The sequence below is a fragment of the Condylura cristata genome, unplaced genomic scaffold, assembly GCF_000260355.1.
Source record: "Condylura cristata isolate star-nosed mole 26May11 unplaced genomic scaffold, ConCri1.0 scaffold00009, whole genome shotgun sequence".
Lineage (NCBI taxonomy): Eukaryota > Metazoa > Chordata > Mammalia > Eulipotyphla > Talpidae > Condylura > Condylura cristata.
This window is the reverse complement of record NW_004567110.1, coordinates 36025179-36049987: the sequence shown is the minus strand read 5'-3', so window position 1 is coordinate 36049987 and position 24809 is coordinate 36025179. Positions and strand designations below refer to the sequence as shown.

General features: G+C 39.1%; 2 protein-coding genes across 2 annotated transcripts in view; one reads left to right on the top strand and one right to left on the bottom strand.

Annotated features, from left to right (window-relative positions):
• LOC101623942 (chromosome unknown open reading frame, human C8orf59) overlaps positions 1-24809 on the bottom strand; it is a 159857-nt gene that overhangs the window by 125422 nt on the left and 9626 nt on the right. The window contains exon 2 of the mRNA XM_012722967.1: positions 15282-15357. The gene's annotated coding sequence lies outside the window, so the exon portion shown is untranslated. The remainder of the gene's footprint in view (positions 1-15281; positions 15358-24809) is intronic.
• Positions 356-9999, top strand: CA3 (carbonic anhydrase III). Its single transcript, XM_004679756.2, has 7 exons — positions 356-675; positions 1440-1637; positions 3657-3775; positions 5690-5782; positions 6825-6887; positions 7640-7795; positions 9049-9999. The coding sequence occupies exons 1-7, from the start codon at positions 642-644 to the stop codon at positions 9166-9168; spliced, it is 783 nt and encodes a 260-aa protein (XP_004679813.1). The 5' UTR covers positions 356-641; the 3' UTR covers positions 9169-9999.

Genomic DNA, 24809 nt, shown 5'->3' with positions numbered 1-24809 from the left:
TATTCTTTTCAGCCACCATAACTGGATCGCTGGAGAGAAATAAACTTTCAGAAGTGTCCAGCACCGTAGCCTGACGGCCAGCCTGAGCTTAAAGCAAGTTCTAAGTGGGTTGCAAGCCCAACTGGGGTGCGTATCTGAATTCGTGGCAAAGCACAGCCACGACTCCCTATTACCCACCAACCTCCCCTACCCCGTCTCCAGCCCCACTAAGAAAAAAAAAAAACTAACTAACACAGGGGAGGAAGGGAGGAGGGAGGAAGGATTCTGTGAAATCGCCCGCGTTTCTGCTGGTCAGCGCCACTGAGAGTTAGAAAGCCCTGAAGCTTTTGGAGACCCGAGGGAGAGGGGGAGGGACGGCGGTTCCAGGAAGAGGATAGGGAGGGCTGGGGGCCCTCTGCCCATCTCACCCCTCCCCATACCCCCCAACACCGACAGCTGTCCAACTCTTGGAATTCATTGGCTTCCCCTACTCCGCCTCCCACATACCACCCCAAACCAGTTTAGCCCCCTGCCCCACCCTCGCTGACCTAATAAGGCCATGCAATGTGTGGGGGACATATATAAAAGGCGCGGGTTCTCGGGGACTCTGCACGACGCCGGAGAGAGAAAGCAGGAGTCGTCTCGTGCCCAGAAAGGCAACAATGGCCAAGGAGTGGGGCTACGCCAGCCACAACGGTGAGTGTGGGCTGCCACAGCTCTGGTACCTGACCAGGTCGAGAAGCCCTGGGCTGCTCAGGAAGTGGGCACCTCTAAGGTCTGCCTTTGAAAGTGCGGGCGGAGGAGTCGAATGGAAACTAACACTAAGTGCTTCCTAAGTACCAAATGCTACGGACCCCTTTAGCTCCTCTCATTTAGTTTCCCTGTAGGGACCTGTAATTACTTCCACTGGAGGAAGCACAGAGAGGCTGGTAACTTCTCAGAGATCACACCAGCCTCTGGCCAAGAAGTCAGACCACCTGCTGCCCCTTCCTCATTGTTCCTTACCCCACCCTACAGGGCAAGCACTTAACCTCTCTGAGCCGGTTTGGTATCAGAATCCCAGTTCTGTCCAGGCTCCTGCCTGACCCCTGGCAAAAATGTTATGGGTGTATACTGAAAAGCATACCATGTCTGTTATTTTATTCCAACTGTATGTTTTATTCCAACTGTATGACAGACAATGGCATAGGTAAATTGTATAAAGTCCATTTCAAAAAGAAGCCTTTGAAATTATATTCTTGAGCAATAAGAGGTAATACTCTCAGTTAAATATACTCTCTAGATACATGATTAACAAAACTATCAACAGGTGTCAAATGGTAAGACTTGATTGCCCAATATGAAATCCAAGACTTTTCCATAATCATTGTCTAGCCTGTGTATTCTGCTGGTTTAGTCGATTGGAAAAAGCTCTTAGTTTATGCCACTAAATAAATAAGCCCCTCTATTTTATTTTCTAGGTCCTGATCACTGGCATGAGCTTTACCCAATTGCCAAGGGAGACAACCAGTCACCCATCGAGCTGCATACTAAAGACATCAAGCATGACCCTTCTCTGCAGCCGTGGTCAGCATCTTATGACCCCGGCTCTGCCAAGACCATCCTGAACAATGGGAAGACATGCAGGGTTGTGTTTGATGATACTTATGATAGATCAAGTAAGTGTGATGCTTAGGTAGAGGCACATTGACATTTTCAATACCCATAATGGCAAAATGTGATGCCACAGAATTAGTGGGGACAAGGGGGCACTTCTCAGAAAATGGAGTTGATATTTCACTTTGCTCTAGTCATAAAAATTTGTATTTCTGCATTGAAGAGGGATGTCTTACATTCTAACAGTCATTTTGCTGCTAAAAGTGGACTGGATGTTCAAGTTAGATGTTGTCAATTCAGTCCTGACATGGCACTTGATAGGGTGGGGGTTGGCGAAGGTCCACATGAAGAGTCTTCAGGTTCTGATGACTACACCTGAGGATTCTTGTGCTTCCTGACTATGGTCTGCAGAGTGAGGGTCCCACTCCCAAATTCAGAGATTCCATTCTACAAAGCAAGAAAAATAGCAAAGAAACAAAGTGGGTGCTTTCTTGCCCTGGTATGCTGGAGGGAGCCAGTCCTGGTGAGAGAATAGGGCTATTCAAAAGAAGACTAGCCTTCAGTGCTTCAGTGGGGTGTTTATCTGATTATTCCTTTTGTTGAGTGTTTTTGAAGTATCTGACAATTTTTTAAACTAGTGATTTGTGTGAGTAAAAATGAAAAAAAAAACATAACTTAGAAACATCTCTTTATTTCACCTACACTATAAACAAATCAGTGTATAACAATGCTTTTCTTATAACCAAATTTGTAAAAAGTTAAAATATACTTACTAGTATATAGAAATGAATATTTTCAATATTTTCAATGTAGTAAAGAATGAGGGTTGTAATTTCTTGCTACTAGCAGGTTCCAAATAAGGAGCAGCATAGGAATTTGTAATCCCATGTTGCTGTTACTTATCCCTTCCACATTTAAAACAATTCCATTTTGAAGGATAAAGAACAAAATCAAACAGTATCTGTTAGCGTGAGCCATATGAAAACACCATTTTGAATACTGATGTTTCCTATGGCTCCTTCTAATGACTTGAACTCATCTGACCAGATAATAGCTGTTACTAGAGGTTGAAAAGGAAAAAGGCAATGAATCAAGTCAGTCATTTTTACATGATAAAACTCATGCAAGCCTAGTTCTGTTGTTTTAGACCTACATTATAGCATTCATGTGTCATTTCGGCATCAATAGTTGTTCAATCCTTTCTATAATTGCTATCTTCTAAATTCTATGTTGATGTAACTTCCACTGCTAAATCTTTGTTTTGGGGTGTCTGCATAGTTTTCAATATCCTTTATAAAATATTTGGATCTCTAAATCACAGCCCAGCCTAAATGAAATGAAATCAAATTAAATGACAAATTGAGGTATTTGAAAAAAAAAAAAGCTGAAATTAATGTTAACAAGAATTGTCTATTCTAGCTGTCCACATTGATTCCCTAGGAAATCTCTGAACTTTACATTTCATCTCATTTAAATAGACACAGCCTAACGAGACATGGATGAAACCTCTTGCTTATAGTCTTAAAAGAAAGGTGTAGTTGGAAGCAAAACATGGAGAAGGAATTCACATTTGCTCAGAGATGGCATACTGGGCCCTGTGATGAAAACTTTAAAATCTTTAATCTCATTTAATCCTTATATAAGCTTTGAAAGGCTACTATTATTATCACCTTCATACAAATGCAAAAAACACTTTCCAAGAAGTTTAGCAACTTGCCTGAGAACACACAACTAGCAGGGTGAAGGCAGCCAGAGCTGGAACCTAAATTTGTCTGGCTCTCGTCTATCATGTTCTTCCCACTGTACCCATGACTGACCCATTCTTTGGTTGTCTGCATCCTTATTGCCCATCTGTTACTTTAATTTTATTTTCATAAATGTTAAGTTGATATTTTGAAAATACTACAACAAATCAGCAAAACAAGGAAAATAATTTATTTTAATATACCCCAAACCTTTATGTTGTGGCATCACCAGCCCAACAGTCTGACCACATTTTCTGCCCATCCAGCCTTGGCTGACAGCAGGGCTCTGCAAAAGGTGTGAGTTCTACTGCTGACCTAAGCTTCTTTGAATCACAGTGCTGAGAGGTGGTCCTCTCACTGGGCCCTACCGGCTTCGTCAATTTCATCTTCACTGGGGCTCCTCTGACGACCACGGCTCGGAGCACACCGTGGATGGAGTCAAGTATGCTGCGGAGGTAGGAGAATGACCCTGAGCCACTCTGGGTCTCACACAGTGAAAACCAAAAAATGACAGTACAGCGTGCATTGCTTTTGCTTCCAGCTAGTCATTATGAAAGAACTGGAGTCATTTTAAAATGAGCTGAAACTGCCAAACATTCTGAGCTAAACAGTTAAGAGAGTATAGGTAAATTGGCATCATGCATTAGGAATTTCAAGGTTATTTTAAGAAACTGGATCACAGCTTAATTGAAAAAAAGGGGGGGTATCAGGCTTCTGGATGGAACTGAAAAGATAAGGATAGCTGACACTTATTTAGTGCTTACAAGTGTTAATTCACTTGATCCTGTCAGCAACTCCATGAGCTAGGTTAAAGGCGGAGAGCTGAGAGATGGTTCTTCATAGTCAACAGCCTGTGAGTGCTAGACCTGGTGTGCTATCTTCTGCAGGTTGATTTCAGAGTTCACCATTTTGTTCTGCACACGAAGCTGCTTCTTTTAGAAGAAACTTGTGGTTTAAAAATAACATTTAGGAATTTGGGTTAATGTTCATGTTCTATCTAGTCTCAATGTAGGGTGTGCATGAATATTTCTTCATATATATGTATATACAATATATATCTATATTTATGTATCCATACATAGATATATATACAATTTAATATGAGCAAATACGACTTGCTGTCTTGGCAACCCCCAAAGAAAAACATAATTTGTAGCTGAAATCAAGGCATCAAATTACAAGGAAATAAGACATGCCTTCTGCAAGTTCTCTGTATAGGCAAGCCTATAAGAGGTTGACAAGTGCCCTGGAGGTGAGGCTCTTTATTTTTTACTGCCCCCACGCTGCCTAGGGCAGGCTGTGGTTAGTATAGGAGCTGCAATAGGAACGTGGAGGCAAGAGTGTGGAATCTCAGGCAGAATCACTAGGCGGCTTAACTGCTGGTTAGGCTAACTCTAGGATACCCAAGTCAGATCATTGTTATCACTGCATTTTTCTATAGCCCATCTAGAAAGCCAGTGAAAGGACAAATTATTGACAGTGCTTTCTAAACATTTCCTCCCACAAATGGGTAAAGTTTAGTATATTTTTTACAAGTGTGGGCAAGGCTTGGAGTTTGATTTTTACGTATGGAATACATAGATAACAGCTAGTCTAGAATAAAAAGATCTTTTAGCTGCTATGAATTATTTAATTCATGTAACTCAATATGGACATTTTGAAAATGTGCTAAATTACGACAAGATTGCCACAGAGTCCCAGGGCAATGACTGCAAAAGGTGTGCAAATGCCCAAGATTTTTCCCCCCTTATTTTTCCTCACTTCCCAATTAACTACAGTTCTAGGATGTTAAAAGTTTCATGTCTATAGCTTGTGTTACACTGTAATTTGGTAGAAAAAAAGGAGCAATATTATAAAAACAAATATTTTGACTTGTTTTAACAAGGTCTCAATTTTTAAAAAAGATTTATTTATTTATGCATACAGAACTGGGGTACAGGCCAGAGGCTCAGGGGTGGCGAGAGGCTTCACTAGAGACAGAGCGGGGAGCAGAACAGGCAGATCAACAAAGTACACTGCTGAGGAGAGCAGCAGGCGGGTGGGGAGAGATCTGCCGCCCTCGAGGATCACCTCCCTGGTGGGGATGGAACTCATGCCGAAGTGGCTTTAGCTTCTCAGTGCTGTGCTTTAACGGGTTGGGGCCCAAGGTCTTGTTTTTTATCGATCATTTATTCAAAGTTCTAAATCTATGAATCATAATTTATGTACTTTTTAGTTGAATCATTAAAAAAAAACCAAAATATTGCATTATACTAGCTCCCATGACAGTGTTCAACAACCTTAGACTGTATAATTATTTGCTTTAGTAATTTTATACTTGTGTCCTTATTCTAGGCATTTCCCTTATAACCTTTACTCTCTGGTTTCAGCTTCATTTGGTTCACTGGAATCCAAAGTACAACACTTTTGGAGAAGCTCTGAAGCAACCTGATGGAATAGCCGTGGTTGGCATCTTTCTGAAGGTAAAATAAGAATTGGTCATATATATGTATATGTGTGCGTGTGTGTGTGTGTGTGTGTGTGTGGTGTATTAATGTCATTTCCTTCTTTTGTTTAAAGGGGAGAAAGAAATAAAATTGATTATCCATTCCCTCAATGGGAGTCAAGGAATCTCTGCTAAGGTCAATTTAAAATGTTAAGTTTTTCCTTAACTGTGCCTTTTGCCATACTCTAGTATGCCCAAGTACTTCTCAATTTTCTCAAGATGTGGGATATGTAAGTGCGTGTGTGTGTGTGTGTGTGTGTGTGTGTAGGATAGAGTTGTGACAAGAATCTTTGAAGGAGCTTATTATGGTCGTGGGAGGGCAAGGGCATTATCCTTTCTCTCTGTTCCATTTTGTTTGCACTGGAAACCAGAAAAGCCAATTCTGGCAACCACTAGATGCTAAGTCCCTGGCTGGATATCCCCTCAGCTTAGACTGGTCACCGCTCACATGATGCCAGGCTAAGACAGCACATGGAATGTGTGTGTTGTTGAGCCAGATTTGGTTTAAAGGGGGCTTAGTGACATTAACACATGACTTTAGTGGTAACATAATCTAGATTTTAAGTCAGAGGTGAAAATCTAACTTCTTTCTTTTTGAATGACCTAATTTGTTTTGTGTTCTGAATTCACTGGGTGGTTTTCAGGGCTTGAACACAACACAATGGGAAGAGGAGTAGGTTTGAGATGAAAGAAAGTGAGTTCAGTTTTGGATACACTGACTGTATCCCAGCTGTACTTCTTTGCAGAGAAGGTCAGGGACAGTAGAAGTAAAGAAATAGAAGTAGAACATCATGTAATTTTGTGGTTTTGTACTTCAAAGACCTGAAGTCCACGTTTAGTTCAGAAAATAGATACTCTAAAATCTTGGGGGAGAATAAATTTATGTTTTTTACTTAGAACAAGATATTTTGGCAGATTTATAAACACTAGTTGTAGAGGATGGATCAAATCAATTTTTAAGCCAATCTTAAATTAGAGAGAAGAGAAAATATAAATATTGGTTTTCTATTTTCTTGCAGATAGGACGTGAGAAAGGCGAGTTCCAGCTGGTCCTTGATGCATTGGACAAAATTAAGACAAAGGTAAAAAAAAGTAATTTCCCCTTCTAGAACACAGAGCAGTTATATCAATAATTCATTTTTATATTTCAAGTGTAGGTCTTTCACTTAAAATATAACTAACATAAATACAACATTTTAATTACACTTAAAATGTAACATATTAAAATATGTAATATATATAGAATATATAAATATTATAAATATATAATATTGATCAATCTTTACTCCCACCACCCACCCCTCTGTGCCAATTTGCAGGATAACAAATATTTGGGTGCTAATATTACCCTTTCTTTACTGGGTACAGCCTATATATTTTAAATATTAACAGTACACTCCTTTAATTAACAAACTCAATTTGATTGCCTTTGGAACTATTCTAATCAAGTGCTAGAACTTTTTATGACTACAGAAAGTATTTACTATTCGGTAAAAAATGCAAGCCTATTTTAGTATCAAGAACCAAGCCATTAACTTATGTAAAATAACTTCTGTTAACGTTCAGATGTGAACTTCTCTATTCTCTATTCTGAGAATAGATTTAAGAGTTCTACAGCTAATAAGGAATAATATTAGAAGAACCGCCAGAGAAAGTCATAACATGCAAATCAGCTTTCCCTCCTTTGCCCTTTATTTCTGAAAGGTAGGCATTTTGTTTAAAAGTTACCTTTTTCCTAACGCATTTGAAATCACCAGTCTCACAAGATGATGAGACCCCGGGGGTGGGCTGTGGGCGTACGGCGGCTCACTGCGCATGCGCCTGCTCTTTACAGGGCAAGGAAGCACCTTTCACCAATTTCGACCCGTCTTGCCTTTTTCCCGCCTGCCGGGACTACTGGTCCTACCACGGCTCCTTCACCACACCGCCCTGCGAGGAGTGCATCGTGTGGCTCCTGCTCAAAGAACCTATGACCGTGAGCTCCGACCAGGTAAGCCAGTGACAGCAGTAAGCCAATATATATTGACGAAATGACTGCTTACAGAAGTTCTACCCCTGGAAATTCAGTTTGCCTTGTCTAATTACAGTCAATTTGTTTAACTTTCTAAATCTGTACTTCCAAAAGGGGTTCCAGAACAAACGCAAATAATTTAAAAGTGGTTATGCTAGAGAGTGACTGAGCCTATAATTTAGAAACGTTTAAAAATGTACATTATTAACAGACTTTGCTAATTTGGAGTACCCCCAAAAGGGGAACCTTGATTAGGTACAGGGCCTGAGTTGGAAAAGAGTGTTAGTGAAAGGTCATTTTTGAGATTGTGTAATTTTTTCCCTAGAACTACAGATAAGTAAGTTGAGGCTCAGAACAGTTAAGTCATTTGCCGGTGATTACGTAGGCAAATGCAGAATTCGAGATTCCGTTCCAGATGTCTGCGTCTAGTATCCCTTTGCAGCTCTGCTGAGGCCTCCCTATCTCACTACTCATCAAAAAGCATCTTTGCAACATTTGTTAAGCAGACTTTCATGGAAAAGACTGGAATAATTAAGTGGGTAGTGAATACCAAGGACAGAAACAGTGGAACACCACAGACATGAATATCTCACAGTGAAATCAGTTTTTCAGTATTTCTCTCTTTCTTAAACAGCTGCTTTCCTATTTCTGCCCCTTGTGGACTCAATTATATATGATCATTTTAATCAAAAGATCAGACTTAATGGTCAGGTTTACTTGTGTACTTATTTTCAAAGAGGAATGAAATTTTCTTAAGGAGTAATATAAAAAATTAGTGTTACTAATGAGATTTCCTAAATATTCCCTTGAGAAAAATCAGTTAACATGTAAAATGTAGCATAATTCTTATTTTTTTTTCTGTTCCTTAAAAAAAAAGTGACTCCTCTAAGTTACACTATGAAGGACAGTTAAACTTCTCATTTGCACTGATCAGTTAATTTTGCCAACTCCTATAGAAAGTACCTCATATACTGACCTCTCACATTAAAATAATTGCTTCAGAAAAGGTTCTGACTAGAGGGCAATGGTCATGCTGTATAAAATGAAGAAAGGGGCTTCTACAACTAATGTAAAGTTTGTATGACTTGATGGCCCAATAGCCCCGGACTGAATATTGAAAACAGGTTTTGTGGTTTGCTTTGTCTTGTTTGAAAAGCCCGCGATTTCTAACTCTTTGTTGCAGCGTGTGCGTGGTCTGGTGGCTTGCTGACCTTCTCTTTTTGCCCTTGCAGATGGCCAAGCTGCGGAGCCTCTTCTCCAGTGCTGAGAACGAGCCCCCGGTGCCCCTGGTGGGGAACTGGCGCCCCCCGCAGCCCATCAAGGGCAGGGTAGTGAGAGCCTCCTTCAAATGAGGTCTTGGGAGCTTGCCCTCTTCAGGAAAAGAAACCTGCCAAGGGAGAGCTTTGTTCTTTGCCTCCCTTTGGTGCTCCTTGCTTTAAGTATGATTCAGTTTTCCACATTAAGCAATGAATGGAGGAGATGAAATCACCAGGAAACCAAAATTACTTTGCAAGATCTAATATGAAAACATTTGGTCTTTCTAAGAATCATCTTTCCTAAAAAAGTAGCATTTTCTAGTAAGATCGCAAAGAAGGAAGAAGTTGAAAAGAAAGAGAAAAATGGCCCTGGGCACCATTTTTCTGTTATCTTAAATTTCCCAGAACTTCAGTTTGACTATTTTTACTAGTTGTCTATCTCAAAGGCATAATGAGTATTTCTATATTTAGGAGTAGAATGGTATGAAGATCATACAGTTAAACATAAGCCAGCTATTAAAATGACATCAAAAGTTGAGATGACACTGTCTTTCAACTTCTTAAACTACCAAGAGTTTCATTATTTAATACAATTTCATCCACTAGAAATAATACCTGGTTTTGTTTATTGATACAAGGAAACAGTAAAATCAGGAGTTTAAGAAAATGTTAGTTAACTCAGTATCTGAATTTCTTCACAAGATAGTTGACTTTCTCCTAACATTTTCTGCACCTGAAGGAGGGCCATTTATTTTACATTTTTACTACTTTTATCTTTGCATGCTTATTAAAATAAAACCTGCTTCTGATAGCTTTCCAGTTTGGAGATGGAATTAATGATTCCTAGAAGATGCAGGAATGAATGACTGCACTTGGAGTGAAAGCAATTGTACTGATCATCAAAACAATAAAGAATGAATGCAGATAGATGAGTGCTGTGTTTTTTAATGATAAAAAGGGTTATAATGGCAAAATGGTATAAAATGAAGTGGTAAACTTTGAAAGTTTGTTTTCATAACTGTAGGGTGGTGATAATGGACTTAAGTTTGAATTTTATTGGCCACTACAGTCTTCATGGAATAGTGAAGTCAATTAACTTTCTGAGGAATTGCACGGAAGATGAAGGATTTATGGAAATGTATTTGAGAGTGTGGAATAGCTTTCAGAGATCGCAAAGTTGGTTTAAGATTCTGGGATTCATTCCAGTACTGTGGGTGCTGCTTAGGGGCTTGGAGTCAAGTCAGGCTGTAGCTTTTATGTCCTTATCTTTTTTTCTTTTAAAGATTTATTTATTTGTGCATACAGAACTGGGGTACAGGCCAAAGGCTCAGGGGCGGTGAGAGGCTTCACCAGAGACAGAGCAGGGAGCAGAACAGGCAGATCGATGAAGTACACTGCTGAGGGGAGCAGGGAGCGGGTCAGCAGAGGTCTGCTGCGCCACGTGGTCACCTCCGGGGCAGGTGGGAATCGAACTCAGGTGGAGGTGGCTCTAGCTTCTCAGTGCTGCGCTTTAACCCACTGCGCCACCAGGGAGGGCCATATGTCCTTATCTTTTTAAATGTGCTTTAGGATGACATTTTCCACTGCAAAGTCCATGCACCGAGACAGTCAAAACATTTAATATCAGTAAATCTAGCAGTTAGTGACTTTGATGTGTTTTTCATATCACTGGCCAGTATGTTAACTTGCGTTAGCAAATGACGTAGTAAGTTCATTACCCTATGGGATGAAAATGGTATTGGGTCAAGTGGGTTGTGTGATGCCGGAAGTCAAGTCATGTGTCAGAGTCCTAGGAGGCTAACATTAGTTAATAGATTACCACTTGAGTGAAATAAAACCAGGTTGGTCAGTGCAAACTGGATGTGTTAATTAAATCCCTTGAAATTAAGAGGTGTGGAGTTGTGATCATTAGTGCTAATACACAGCTGATTCTCTCAGGGTACTCACTTAGGATTGTTTAGAACCCTAGAAAAATATATCTACTCTACCTTCTCTGTGGGGGAGGAATGTATATCCTAGTCCAGGTATATCAGTACTAATTTAAGTCAAAGACTGAACAACGCTGGAACTGTTGGAAGGGAAAATAAACACTCAAAAGCTGCTATATCCCTAGCCCATGAAGTCCATGAGGACACAGATAAAGAGTTGTGTACACTGACATTCTCCTTATTGTCTAATCCTGTGACTGGCATCCAGTAAGCACTCAGTAAATGTTGGTAAATAACTGACATCATGAATATGGGTGAATCCAGGACAAGTACTCATTTTTTTCTCCAAACAGCACAATAAATGGTTAAGGCTAATACTGTTTTTTAAAATTTTATTTTATTTATTTATGCATACAAAGATTGTGATCTAGGCCAGAGGTGCAGGGGTAAGAGGATTCACCAGAGACAGAGTGGGGAGCAGAACAATGAATCTACTGAAATACGCTGCAGAGGGGAACATCCCCCCTGCTGGCGCCTGGCAGGGATCAAATTCCTGCTGTTGTGTTTGTCTATAGCTTGATAGTGCTGAGACTTAACCCTGCACTACCAGGAGGCCCTAGGCTAATGCTGGTTTTTGTTCATAAATAATCTCTTTAATTTCATATGGTAGCTTTCCAGTAAAACTTATTTTCTCCCTAATTTGGGTCATTGTAAGTATTCACAGTTAACACCCAACATAAAACTTTCCCCCTGCAATCAAAATGCTGAGTTATTTTAAATGTCCGTTAGATTATTAAAACCAAATTTGTGGGAAAATGAGGGGCTCATTTTCCTGATAATTCACAGCCCACTAAGAATTGCTTTCCAGGCACATGCAGCCTACAGAGAGCTTGTGGCTCGGAGCTGTGGTACTGGTAATGTTTCAGCAACTGCCCACTTTTGTTCTTCCTGATATGATCACTGGCGATGTTTTACAATTTCAGAATGGGCAGAATGTAATTTGAATTAATGTGTCATAATATTCAGATGATTATATACTTAAATGCCTATGAATGCACCAACAATAATGCAATGAACATAGGACACTGGTAGATTTTAACAGTGTAAATATATTAAAATCCCTGCGAAGAAGGGATATATTTTATGAAGAAGAGATAATTATTCAAGACCACTGACCTAAATTCCCTTATGTACAATCAGTGAATATTTAAGTAGATGATAAGTATTCTGAACTGAAAATGAAAAACTAATTTCAGTGTCTGACTGTAATTACTTATATAACTAAATACATGTAGATGAAGTTGATCAACTATAAACTTTTCCCATATATATGAAAAATTAGTATGTCAATTAGTTAAATAAAAATGGGCACAAATAACATTGGAAAAAAGAAGTATATATGATCTAAAACCATATAAAAACATCGTACAGAGATAAAATGAACTAGATTTTGGATTCTCTTCTACTGTCTATCTTAACTTGATTTTGAAGAACAACTCTGGATATGAGAAAAAACATATTAGCATAATGAGAAAAAGTGAAAAGAGATAAGGAAAGAATGATAACTTGGAGCATCAGATCTGAAACATTTTCAGACTTAAGGTATGCACATTTTATGATTCTTTAAACTACAACCATAGAACTTAACAAATGCCAAACAAGCTTGCATGTTATTTTCCTTTAGGTCACTAGATGGCAGCAAAATATCAAACCGTTTCATTCGGGTCACTAGGTGGCAGCAAAATAACTAAATTGACTGAAGTGAAAAATCTTTGTTTTATTCCTGTTATCGTAGATCAATGACTTGTTTTATGTAAAAAAATACCGTATTCCTTTTTATGATTAATCATCTATACCAGTCTACAAAAGAAAAGGCAGGACAGATTCTTTTTTTGTCCCTCTGTGTGTGTGTGTGTGTGTGTGTGTGTGTGTGAATCTTAATAGCCTAAAGTGAGACCTAGTAAATGAAAGAACAGTAGCTATTGAACTGTAACTTAATAAGAAACGAACACTTTGCAGCTCTGTTCTGATATGAAGAGGCTTGTGTTCAAATTGCACAACACTTGCTGTTTATGTCATTTTAGGCAAGTTCATTTTTGTGCTTCAGTCTCTTCACCTGTGACTAGAAATGATATACTCTCTGCCCAGAGGTTGTTTCACATTTTTAAAAAGATAATACATAAAAACTCTTATAATAGTTATTCTATCAGATAATAATAAAACTTTCTTTAGGGGTTGACTATGATCTTCCTTAGTTAATTTGACTTCAACCAAGAATTCTAAGGGCTTATTCAGTATCTAAGACAATGTTTCTTCCTTGATGTACCTGACGGAAGCCAAGAGGAGAAAATTTAGGATGGATGAGTCACAAGACTAGAAACCGGAGGGTGGGGTGGAAATGATTAACATAGTCATTAAACCAGCTATAGAAATAACACATCCTTAGGCCTCGGCTGCAATAGCAAGCATCAGAATGTTCCAGAGAGTGTCTAGAGGCGCGGAACAGAGGTGGGCTATGGAGATGGGGACCGTTGTAGAGCAGCACTGGTCTTTACAAATTAACCTAGTCAAACCCTAGAAGCAATTAATCCAGCAGAAGGGAATAACCCAACAGAGGAATGAAGCCCTCCCTCAAAGAAGAACATAGAATCAGTACATTTTCTACACTGGCAAGATCAGCTCGCCTGCCTGCCTGTGTCTATGCAGGCGTGTCTTCTTTAAACCTTCCCTTGTCAAAAAAGCAGCTCTAGTCCCAAGACTGCCTGCCTGTGTCTACGCAGATGTCTTCCAACAACCACATCCCTCTCAGAGGCAGCACGCCTGTCTCCTGTGTCTGTGCAAGCCTTTCCTTTCCTTTTTGATATAATAAGCATGCCCTTTTGGATATAACTAAATGTCTCTGCCTTATGAGAGACTGCCATGTGCTGCTGAAAGGGGAGCTCTGGTGCAACTTTTCTAAATGGAACCCAAGGAGCACATTCTCTCAATCCAACACCTCCCCAAGCAGACATTACACCTATCTGCAACGTCATGAATATACATCTTAGTGTTACAGGGCAACCGAATGTAAACTGCATTGCTGTCTGTGGGTTCTCACCCGCGTGCTTAAAATTCAGTTATACTGCAGGCACAGACAAAAAAGGTCACCAATGGGTTTATTTACAAAGGGGAAAGAAAAGGAACAACAGTACTGCAGATGATATTAAAACAGCTACATAAGGGGGGCCCTTTAGTGAGCTCCCTTCGGTTGGCATTGAGCAAAATGTTATTTAAAAACAACTAGGGTAATTGCTATCCCATTCTATGTAGTAGGAAAACCAAGAAATGCCCACTCTGGAAACCAGCACAGTGCCAGAAGCGGTAAATCCACTGAGAACAGAGAATCCTGAGGGATGTTCTGTTCCAAAGCTCTGCATCTGAGGAAGTGCACAATTAGCAAAACATCCAGAAAAATAAACTAAAGAACACAGGTAGAAAGCTTCATGTTCATTCTATTTTATTGACTTCCAAGTGTTGGCAGGAAAGAGACCCTTGGAGTGAGGCATGAAGTGGAAAAATATATCCTGATCCTTAAATACAGAAAGTCTCCTGCCCTGAAATTAATTTAGGGCTTGTCTGGGCAAGTTATAAAATCAGAATACTGAATGAGGTGTACAAGTCAACATGGGAGATGAGTTTATCCTTTCAAGGGTGACTCAACCCCAGTTGTGTGAAAGGAAATAAAACAGTTTAGGCCTAAAATCTGGGATCAAGAGAATGACTAGAGAGTGATGAACTTCTTTAGATTTGAAGCTGTTCAATGGTAGCCACCCAGTGAGCTGACCAGGTGGGTAACCACAGGTAATCAGCAGAACAGGAGCGAGTCAAATAGTGTCGTCACAGGGGACCAGATACACTGCAGCAGCATCAAACCCAGTGATTTGAAAGCTAATTTTAGCCAGAGGAGAATTATCTCCACGGAGTAAACAGGGAATCAGGTTCTCTCTTGTATATAAATCATTCCAGGTAGAGGACTCTGGAAGCTCAGGGAAAATATTTTGGCCATTAACTAGAGATAGTCTATGTTTCAACATGTCCCTTAAGTTTCTATCGCACTCCCTCAATGCATTTGAAATTTGGACGATTCTAAGCACATTTGTTCAAGGGAAGTCATTCCCCCAAGGGCTTGACTCCCATGAAAGTTCATTACTAATGGAAGCATTTGAAACTACTATGCACCTTAGACTCAGAGAATTCACACTTCTGCTCCAAATGTGTGATCAGAAGATGCAGGGTACTCACTCGGGCATACAGGTAGATCAGGATCCCAAACAGGGTCTGGCAAGGCTTGAACATGTGTGAGCTGAGAAGGACAATCCTGAGAAAAACAACAGGAAAAAGTGCAATTATAAAATTAGCAATAAAGAGATCGCTGTTCTTCAAAGCGTTCTAAGGTTGGGTTCTACAACAGGAATAACAGGAATAAACTTTAGGAGTAACAAGAATACCTATAAGTTCTATGTATAATGGAAGTGTGTGTGTGTGTGTGTGTGTGTGTGTGTGTGTGTGATGAATATGTGGACAGAGGTTTTAGGAAGGTAAGGACTTTGACAGTCTTGTTATACCACTGAGGCCCTAATACCTAAAATGGTATCTGGCTGAGCTGGTTGTCAAAAAGTATTTGCTGAGTGAAGGGAGGAAGGGATAAATGATTGGACAGATGGATGGACAGAAAGATAGAAAGGCAGATGGGTAGATTCAGGGATAGATAGATGGGCGCTTGGACATTCAGAATGACATAGAGATGGAAGGAGGGGTGGGCTGAGGAATGTTCTGCAACACTGACGGTTGGTCTGAGTCCTTTAGGTGGTAGAAGCTGGCTCCTCATGCTAGGAAGGGTAGTGACTGGCTCTCCCTGGTGGCAAAATGAATTAAAGCACAGCACTGTGAAGCTAGCTGCAGTCGCATCAGTGTGAGTTTGATCCGCGGCCCCAGAGGTGACCCACATGGTGCAGCAGATCTCTCCTGTCTCTCCCACTGCTTCCCTCAGCAGTGTACTTTCTCGATCTGCCTGTTCTGCTCCCCACTCTGTCTCTGGTGAATCCTCTCATGGCCCCTGCACCTCTGGCCTGTACCCCATTTCTGCATGCATGCATAAATAAATCTTAAAAAGAAAAAAGAGGAAGGGAAGTGACTGTTTCAAAAAGTTCTTGGAGGAAAGCAAAGAATGTCTCTTATTGCCACCCAGGCTGTGCATGGACTGGCAGAATAGAAGCAGTTTTACACCTATCTAAACTTTGTCATTTGCAAATTCAAAGTTTCCAAACACATTTAACTTAGTATAGAAGAGACATATTTTTAGCTACAAAAAAAAGAGCCTCTACTTTCATATTTTATCTCTCTCAGCACCAGTGCTTCTAGCATGTGCATTGAAGAGGCAGGCTGGCAGTGAGCCTTTAAGTTTGGACTCTTTTGATAATAACTGGCATGATTCATGCCAGAACTGCAGGTTTTGTAAATTTGTCTGTAAGTTTTCATTGGTGACTTTAGTTCTCCTGTTCACTCAGCTCCATGTGAAGATACTCACTGCACCGGACATCCATCATGAAGAGAATTCTCCCAAATGCCTGCATCATACCAGAGATGAGCAAAGTGCACTTTGGATAATTCAACACTTTTTCAAGTGAGATTCTACCCCACCCAGCTAAACAAAGGGTCAGTTCAGGTAAATTCCTTGCTCTGCAAAAACAAAATATAAACATACACCATATGTATACTCATGAACTTGTAATTACTACCTAGAGCTTATTTTATAATGTAGTTGGAAATTTTTTGCAAAAACAATTGCACTCACATTCAGTTTATCAGAATTCTAACTCAAGGTCTATTTTTGGGTGGTGGTAGGGATGGTACATCAGGGCCCAACTCATAAATCTCTAGCTCTCTAATAAACTCAAAATTTTTAAAATAGTATTTTAATGCTATTACATCAGAGGTCTAATTTTATCCTTTTAATTTGTTTTCTCTAACAAAGGACCTGTTGTCAAGATTGTGAGGTATACTAAGCCTCTTGTCCTTAGCAGCTTAATTGATATGAAGCATTGATTAGGCCCCAAGAGGGGTGAAGAGTTTCAGAGGAATTATGAAATAACCACAAAGCATAAAGAAGAAAGTTTGCAACTTGCTTAGTGAATAGTACTTTCATCTGGGCAAAAACATTTGATATTTGATGTGTGATTTTAAAGGTGTACACAAATGACTAAAAAAGAAAACACTCCTAGAAAGGACTTTATGTTTCTCAAAAGTGTTTATATGTCCAACAGGAAAGAAATAAAAGGGTTAAGAATCTGCCTAGAAGCATTAAGGAGGAGAAAAAAAGAAAAAGAAAAAAGGGTGCCCTCCAAATTGAACTCAAGAGACATTATACTCTGCTACTGGAGGGAAAGTCTTATCAGTCTTGACCATGGCATACCCAGCACACTGGGCATGCAAAACATGTTAAATAGTGATATCAGGCCCATACGAAAGAAGGGACAGATAGCAGGGCCAAGGGTACAGGCACCCTGCAAAACACGGCCGTGTGTCACCTGAATCTCAAAGGCAGCCCTGGAATCCGGACTACTTTTTGAATGGGGTAGCCCTGACGGCACAATTTTGCAAAATGCATCTCCAATATAGGATTTCTGAAAATAAGTTATATACACACTGTATTATACTGTTATACCTGTTATAGAATATAAAGGAGGTAGACAGTTTTAGAAAAAGAAAAAGTGACTATAAATAAAAGTTTGCAGCTTTTCTTCCTGCCATGGAGTGACCATCAGAGGCACACCGAGCTGCGAGCCCTGCATGGGGGAGACAGCTGGTTTGCAGTCCATATAGTGTCCTGCAGTCAGCTTGCTTCTGCCTATGGTTGCTTTCCAGGCCGGGCTACTGGTTCATTCACTGTCTCACCAAGAGGGGCTTAGCTGAGAGTAGAAGTAGAAGAGCTTAATGTTATGACAAATGTTTGAAAATCAAGGCAGGTAAGCACTGATGTGAATTGGGAAAAGTGGGAGACTTGGGAGAAATTGGTGTGCTAATGTTGATCTTGTACTCGGTAGTTTTATGAATTGGTTATAAACACTTTTAATAAGTCATAGATTACAAAGGAAAAAGGCAGAAAGAAAAAGGCATTTCATCATAGTATTTAAGTCAAGGGACATTTCTTCTGTTCCTTAAAATATGAAAACAGATATGGCATTCATTTATTCATTCAAGCATGTATTATATTCATGGCACTATGCTGGGGGGAGAGAGACAGACAGAGATACAGCAGGAAATATTTACATAAGTATAGAGACAATATCTTTAGAATGATTGTGAAAATTTTGTATGAAATGGTAAAACATGAGTAATATGAAGCAAAGAAGTATAAAGAAAATGCTTTTTTCAAGAGAAAAATCAGGAGAAACTTTCCTTGGTTATAAGTTATTGTCCTTGGTTCATATTATTTCTACCTTCACAAATGCAAATTTTGAGAAGTTCAAAACTTGCCAGACATTGTTGCTTGCATAAAATGACTTACTTTCTCCTTTTGAGTTAACCTGGATAAGTACAAAATGAACTAAATACAGAATTAGAAAAGGTAGTCATCTGTTTCCTATGGCCCATCCATCCATATTTTAGGAAAGTGCCCTCTTCCCAGTTTGTATATTATTAGGGCAGTTTCCATAAATCCAAATTTATTTGGATGTAAGCCTTCCATGAGCTGGTCTGTGTCACAAGAAACTCCAGAAACATAAAGGTTTTAATTCAGTTTATTCCTGTCCTGAAAACGATGGTTAAGCGCTGTGTTCTCACTGGGGAGAAGTTATTACAGTATCAGATAATTGGGCCTTCTAATCAATTGCCAAAAGTGATAGTTAGCTAGCGAGTCAGATAGATAAAAATCTCATATATTCAAATTTAAAACAATGAGAATGTGTTTTGTCTCTAGTTTATAACATCGGCGAATCCTCATTTTGGCCCTTGATCAGAAGGAAAAACTTACTAGTAATATCTACGATTCCCCTTGCCTTGAAAATGTCAATTGTTCTTATTTCTAAAAGGAAGTAAAAAAATTCTCCACACAAGGGGGTGATTTATAAGCAATAGAGAAGTTTGATCATGTGATCATGTGATCATGTTGCTATTAGCAATCAAGTTGCCGTGACCTTGGACATATTCCGAAGTAATGTGAATCCATAATGATCTTAAAATACAGAAGTGGGATCTCATTCTTTTTTAAATATTGGAGAGGGAAGATCACAGGCAAAGTGCTGACCTAGGGTTCCAGGGTTGCCAGACACGTGTAACTCTTTTTCTGACCTTTTACAAAAGCGCTACCTTACAAATACTTATTTTTAAAAAAAAAATTTATTTTTTTATGCATATAGAACTGGGGTACAACCCAGAGACAGAGAGGGGAGCAGGACAGACAGATCGATGAAGTACACTGCTGAGGGGAGCAGCGGGCGGGTCAGGAGAGGTCTGCCGCGCCATGTGGATCTCCTCCCTAGCTGGGGATCCAACTTGCTGAAGCGGCTACCTCTCCATTGCAGTGCTGCGTCTCCTAACCGTTGAGCCACCAGGGAGACCCCTTTACAGATACCCTTAAGGCAGGTTTCATGATCTTGGCACTACTAACACTTTTGGTTGCATAATTTTTCCATATGGGGGCAGTTCTGTGTTCTGTAGGATGATTGGCAGCATCCCTGGACGCCATTAGCAGACTCACCCAACCAAAACATCTCCAGACATTGTCACTCTCTTTTTGCCCCCACTTGAGAACTAATGCTCTGAGAAAAGGTGGACTTTTATTATCATTAAATTGAATAGTTTAAGGTGGCACATGTGCGTAATTGACATTTTTTAGTGTAATCGTCCCACGTAATATTTTCATTTCAGTTCCAATTGAAATGGAAACCTGCTAATAGTGTTCAAATTCTCCACGTACTCTTAAACGTGAAAGGGATTTAACTACTGATAGAAAGTTTAAATGTTACATGTTACCATACAAAAACAAAAATGCATTTAGGAACTACATTTTTCAGCCTGAAAACCAATTTACTAAGGGAAACTGAATTCATCTGTTTAGTGTTCTCTCCTGCCATTTTAATATTGGGAGGGGATAAGAAACCCTAAAAATGATGAATATGTTGATATAACTTCTGTCTCACACAGTAATATTGCAGCTATAATTCTAAGTTGTTACTATAATACCACCAGTCAGAAACCTTTATAAGCAACTGGAAGACACTTATCTAGCTCTCAGCAAGGTCTCTGCAGATGGCTTAGAGCTCAAATACTGGTGTTGAAGTACTTGCTTTCACATCTGGCTCCATCACCTTTTAGGGATCCCGGGCAAGCTGGCATACATCTATACCTCAGACTCTCAGGTTATAAGCAGGACTACAGAAGACACTCAGAACTGTGCTGAAGCATAATCAGTTTTCAGTAGTGTTATTTTTATATGAGTATAAACTCCAAAACTGCTCAATAAACAAACGTGAATTTTTCATCCAAGTTAGAGAAGCAGGAAAGCTAACTTATTATTTTACTTTGAGAAGCAACACGATGGTAATTATGTCAGTATTCAATAAAGAAAATGTGCAGAACCATAGCTGGTAGCAGTTCTCCTCATACTGCTCCAGGGTTATCAATAGAATGCCCCTCTCTGTACCCCCAATTTGAAAATAAATCAAGTGAAGTTCAGAAGAATCATTTAGTTTGTTCAGGTTATGAAGTAGGTGTTAGATCCAGTTTCCCATCCCAGGTCTTTTTTCTTACAGAACTGACTCCCATTGCACAATTCCCTACTTCTCTACTACAATAGCAGGAGGTCTACAGGAACAGTTGACAATACACCAGTCATTCTGCTAGTTCACATGGCTAGAGCACATGAATCTGTTCATTTAACACTCATCAACATTCAGTACATTTTTTTTTAAAGATTTATTTATTTATGCTTACAGAGGTGTGGTGGGTAAGAAGATTCACCAGAGACAGAATGGAGAACAGAACAGGCAGATCCATTGAAATATACTGCTCAGGGGAGCAACAGATAGGTCAGGAGAAGTCTGCCACACCATGTGGGCCAGCTCCCCTGCCTGGGATCAAACTACTGCTGCAGTGGCTTCAGAGAGCTTCATAAGGCAGTGTTTTAACCATTATGCCACCAGGGAGAGCCCAACACTGAGTACTTTTATTAAATTTTGGCTGCTTAAGCGGAGGCATGGGGAAGTGAAGTCAACCATTCAAGGTTAGGTAGTCAGTACGTCTAAGCTTGAATGCCCATTCCCAGGCTCTGGGTGAAAGTGTGATGCTGCCTCTAGATTCTCTGGTAGAGGAGTTGGAGGCCAACAGGAAAAATAAGGGCCAGTAAGAAGTGATTTTATATGTTGGGAAAAGGAGTTTGGATCTTTTTGTGAAAGGTCATTGTCAGAGAGTCAAAGGCAAGAAATTGGAGGGCCAGTAAGAATCAGTCTATGAAATTCTACCAGTTTCCTCATCTATAAAATAAGGACCAGATAGTTTCCTAGCTCCTTTTAGTTCTGAAACCCAGTATTGTAGCAGTTTGTATTATTAGATTTTTTTTGCAACCTTCTAGTGACTTCCCTGTAAATTAGCAAAAACTCTGTTCCTGGTACCATGGTGTACGAGGCTCTGTAGGCTGCCTGCCTTTGACTTAACCTATTCAATCAGAATGGTCCATTCACAGGATTTCTGTTCTATAATTGTCTACTAGTAATTTCCTTTTACTGTTTTCTCTGCCTGAAATGTCCCTTCCCAGATTTTTCTTTTTATGTTTCCTTATATGATGTTTCCTAACTAAGTCTTTTATCATCATGACATCTAAAGTGACAACTTTCCCTCATTATTCTCTGTCTCATTCCATTTTATTTTTTTTCATGCTAATTACCATTATTGGAAATTTACTTATGCTGTTGCTTATTCTTTTATTGTATACTACTCCGAGCTAACCCCACAGAAGCTCCATGACAGCAGGGCTGAGTTGATCTCTTATGGCTATAACCTTTGCTGATGTGTGGTTCCTTACAGTATTCAGATTTGTTGAATGAATGGATGGATGACTCTTTCTTTTATAGCCTACACAGTATCTAAAGTTAAGCACACAACAGGAACTCAAAAAACATAATAAGAAAAGCAAACATTTATCAAGTTCTTATTCTTGGCATTGTGTTAAGTCCTTTATAAAATTTTAACCTTCAGACCTTACCATTGCAGTTATTACTATTATTCTAGTGTTGCAGGGGAGGAAACTGTATATTTGTAAGACCAAGTTATTTGCCCCACGTCATAGAGCTAGTAAACTAGCCCTGATTCAAAACTAAGTCTAATTTCAGCATAATGTTATTTGCTAATGGACTGACTTCTATAAAGAGAAACTGCTGTTAACTCCATTTGAGTTTATGACTTCACAATTTCAAAGAACATTACTTAGGGAGTTACCATGCCTGTTACCATATCTACCAGGCTAGATAGAGGAGATAGGAACCTAAGATACAGAGGTGAGTAATGTGATACAGTGCCAATCTCAGAGGTCTCAATTTAATAAGGTAAACAAATATGCAAATATACTAGAGTGGACATGGCCATGACCCAAATACTCTCCCCCTTCCCAAAAAGAAACTTCAGGCAGCTGGAGACTCATTCTTAACTGTTCTCTTAGACCTTGCTTGGGTGTTTAATTTTGCATTCATTATATTACATTGTCACTGCTTAGTGCTTTCTAGGACAAGCTGAATAGGCATCATTTACTAAATAGCTTCATGTGGCAGGTGATTTATATTATGTAGTTATTAATTGAATCTTTGTAATAACCGTGAGGTGGGAGCCATTATTCTTATGTTATAAAAGAGCAGCAACAGCTTATGGGGGGGAGGGGACAGATTACAGCTTGATGAGTATGATACATATCTAGTTAGTATTTAGTATCAGAGGAATGTGTATGCAAAAACCAATGGGAGCCCTGAGATGGGAATGATTCTTAATTTCTATATTTATTTTAGTACTGTAATGGTGACAAATATGATACTATCTGGCTTACTATTTTATTAGTTTTTTAGTTAAACCATATAAACCAATAATAAAGCACATATAACAATTTATAAAATATATTGACATTTATATTTTTTGAGAGTGAACACTTTCGTTTCATTTTATATTTTGACAAGATTAATGTTACAAACCTTTTAAAATTGTGATAATTATAATGTATTGTTGATGATAATAATTATAATGTAGACTGCAAGATTTTTTATATTATATTTTCCTGATAAGTCAACTGTTATTTTTAACTCATGGGGCAGAAAAAAGTACAAGTTATAAACAACCCAAAAGCCCAAAAATAGGTGGCTGGATCAAGAAGATATGGTACATATACACAATGGAATACTATTCAGCAATAAAAAAGATAAGCTAATACCATTCACACAATATATTTGGAGTTAGAAGGGATTATGCTCAGTGAAGTAAGTCAAAAGGAAAAAGAAAAATGTCAGATGTTTCACTTATAGGGAATATAGGGGAACCAAATAAGGGATCAGGGAAAAATAACATCAATACAACAACAACAACAAAATCAATACAACAAGACTAAACAAAATAAGCAGACAGCTACAATTCAGAGACATTTTGCTAGAAGGGAGGAGGGAGAAGATACAAAACACAGACAGGAAGAGCACAAGAGACTGAGGTGATGGTGCCTGGGTAAATTGGTGGTGGAAATTCTATGGGGAATACATTTGATGTAAAAAATATGCAAATAAAGAAACTATAAAAAATAGTTAATGTTAAAAAAAAACCATAGTAGCTTGATAATCACTATTATCAATTTTAAAAATCCAGTATTAGAATAGTATCCCCCCCCCCTACTGAATCCTGAGGCTTGCTGAGAATGCCTCAGCAAAATAAAATAGAATTCTGGTTGAGCTAGATGAAGACATAAAACCATCTCTACCACAAAAAACAACGAAATGAACAAAAAATTGGACAGAAAAATTCTAAGACCGATAAAAAAAAATTTGGAGCAAGGCAGGAGAAAGAATAAAGACAAAAGGAAGCACAATGGACTAGGGTGGTGGAATATGGGTGAGTTCCTGGCGGGTGCCCTATGGTGGTAATATCTGGTAGAAGACCCCAAAATGACCTCAGTTAAAAATTGTTTTTTATTAATTGTAATTAATTAATGGGAATTTGGATCTCTGCTGAGTATCCAAAGGTGACTCACTTCCTGCTCTGCAGTGAGCATGTGATAGTTCCCCAACAGCAGCTCTGTGGGGAGGGCCTGCTCCACTGAGATTCAATGCATTTTTTAGAAGCCAGAGAAAAAGGGGAGATTTGAATAAGAATCCACTTAGTGAACTGCAGTTTGGTAGGCTTTGAAGTTTTAGAGATATTTAATAATAAAAATATGCAATTATTTCCTGTACTGGTCTAGCCACAGCCCAAAGTCACAGAAAATGAGAGGATTCCAGCAAGCAGGTTTAACTGAATTTGAAGCCCACTTTACCTTCGGAGGCTTTGTACTCAACTCTGAGCACTTAACAATTTTCTATCCCCTTGGCCTAGTGAGGGATCTCATAGCAACTGAACACTCTTTCATAGCAACTTAACTCTCTTTCTGAGTTAAGTAAATATTTGAAAATTATGCAAAGAATCAGAATTATTTCCCTGGGCTCAACAAAAGACTATGCAGCCGTAGAAAGCCCGTCTTAACTATGAACTACACTTTTCTGAAGGGCACAGCGACTTAAAATAGCTCATTGCTGCTTTTTTTTTTTTTTT

Bases quoted from the DNA above. Each gene is read 5' to 3' on its own strand.
- CA3 (XM_004679756.2), top strand. From the start codon at position 642: ATGGCCAAGGAGTGGGGCTACGCCAGCCACAACG. The intron at 3,776-5,689 runs GTAGGAGAATGA...CTCTGGTTTCAG, and splicing joins GAGTCAAGTATGCTGCGGAG to CTTCATTTGGTTCACTGGAA. The intron at 7,796-9,048 runs GTAAGCCAGTGA...TTGCCCTTGCAG, and splicing joins TGACCGTGAGCTCCGACCAG to ATGGCCAAGCTGCGGAGCCT.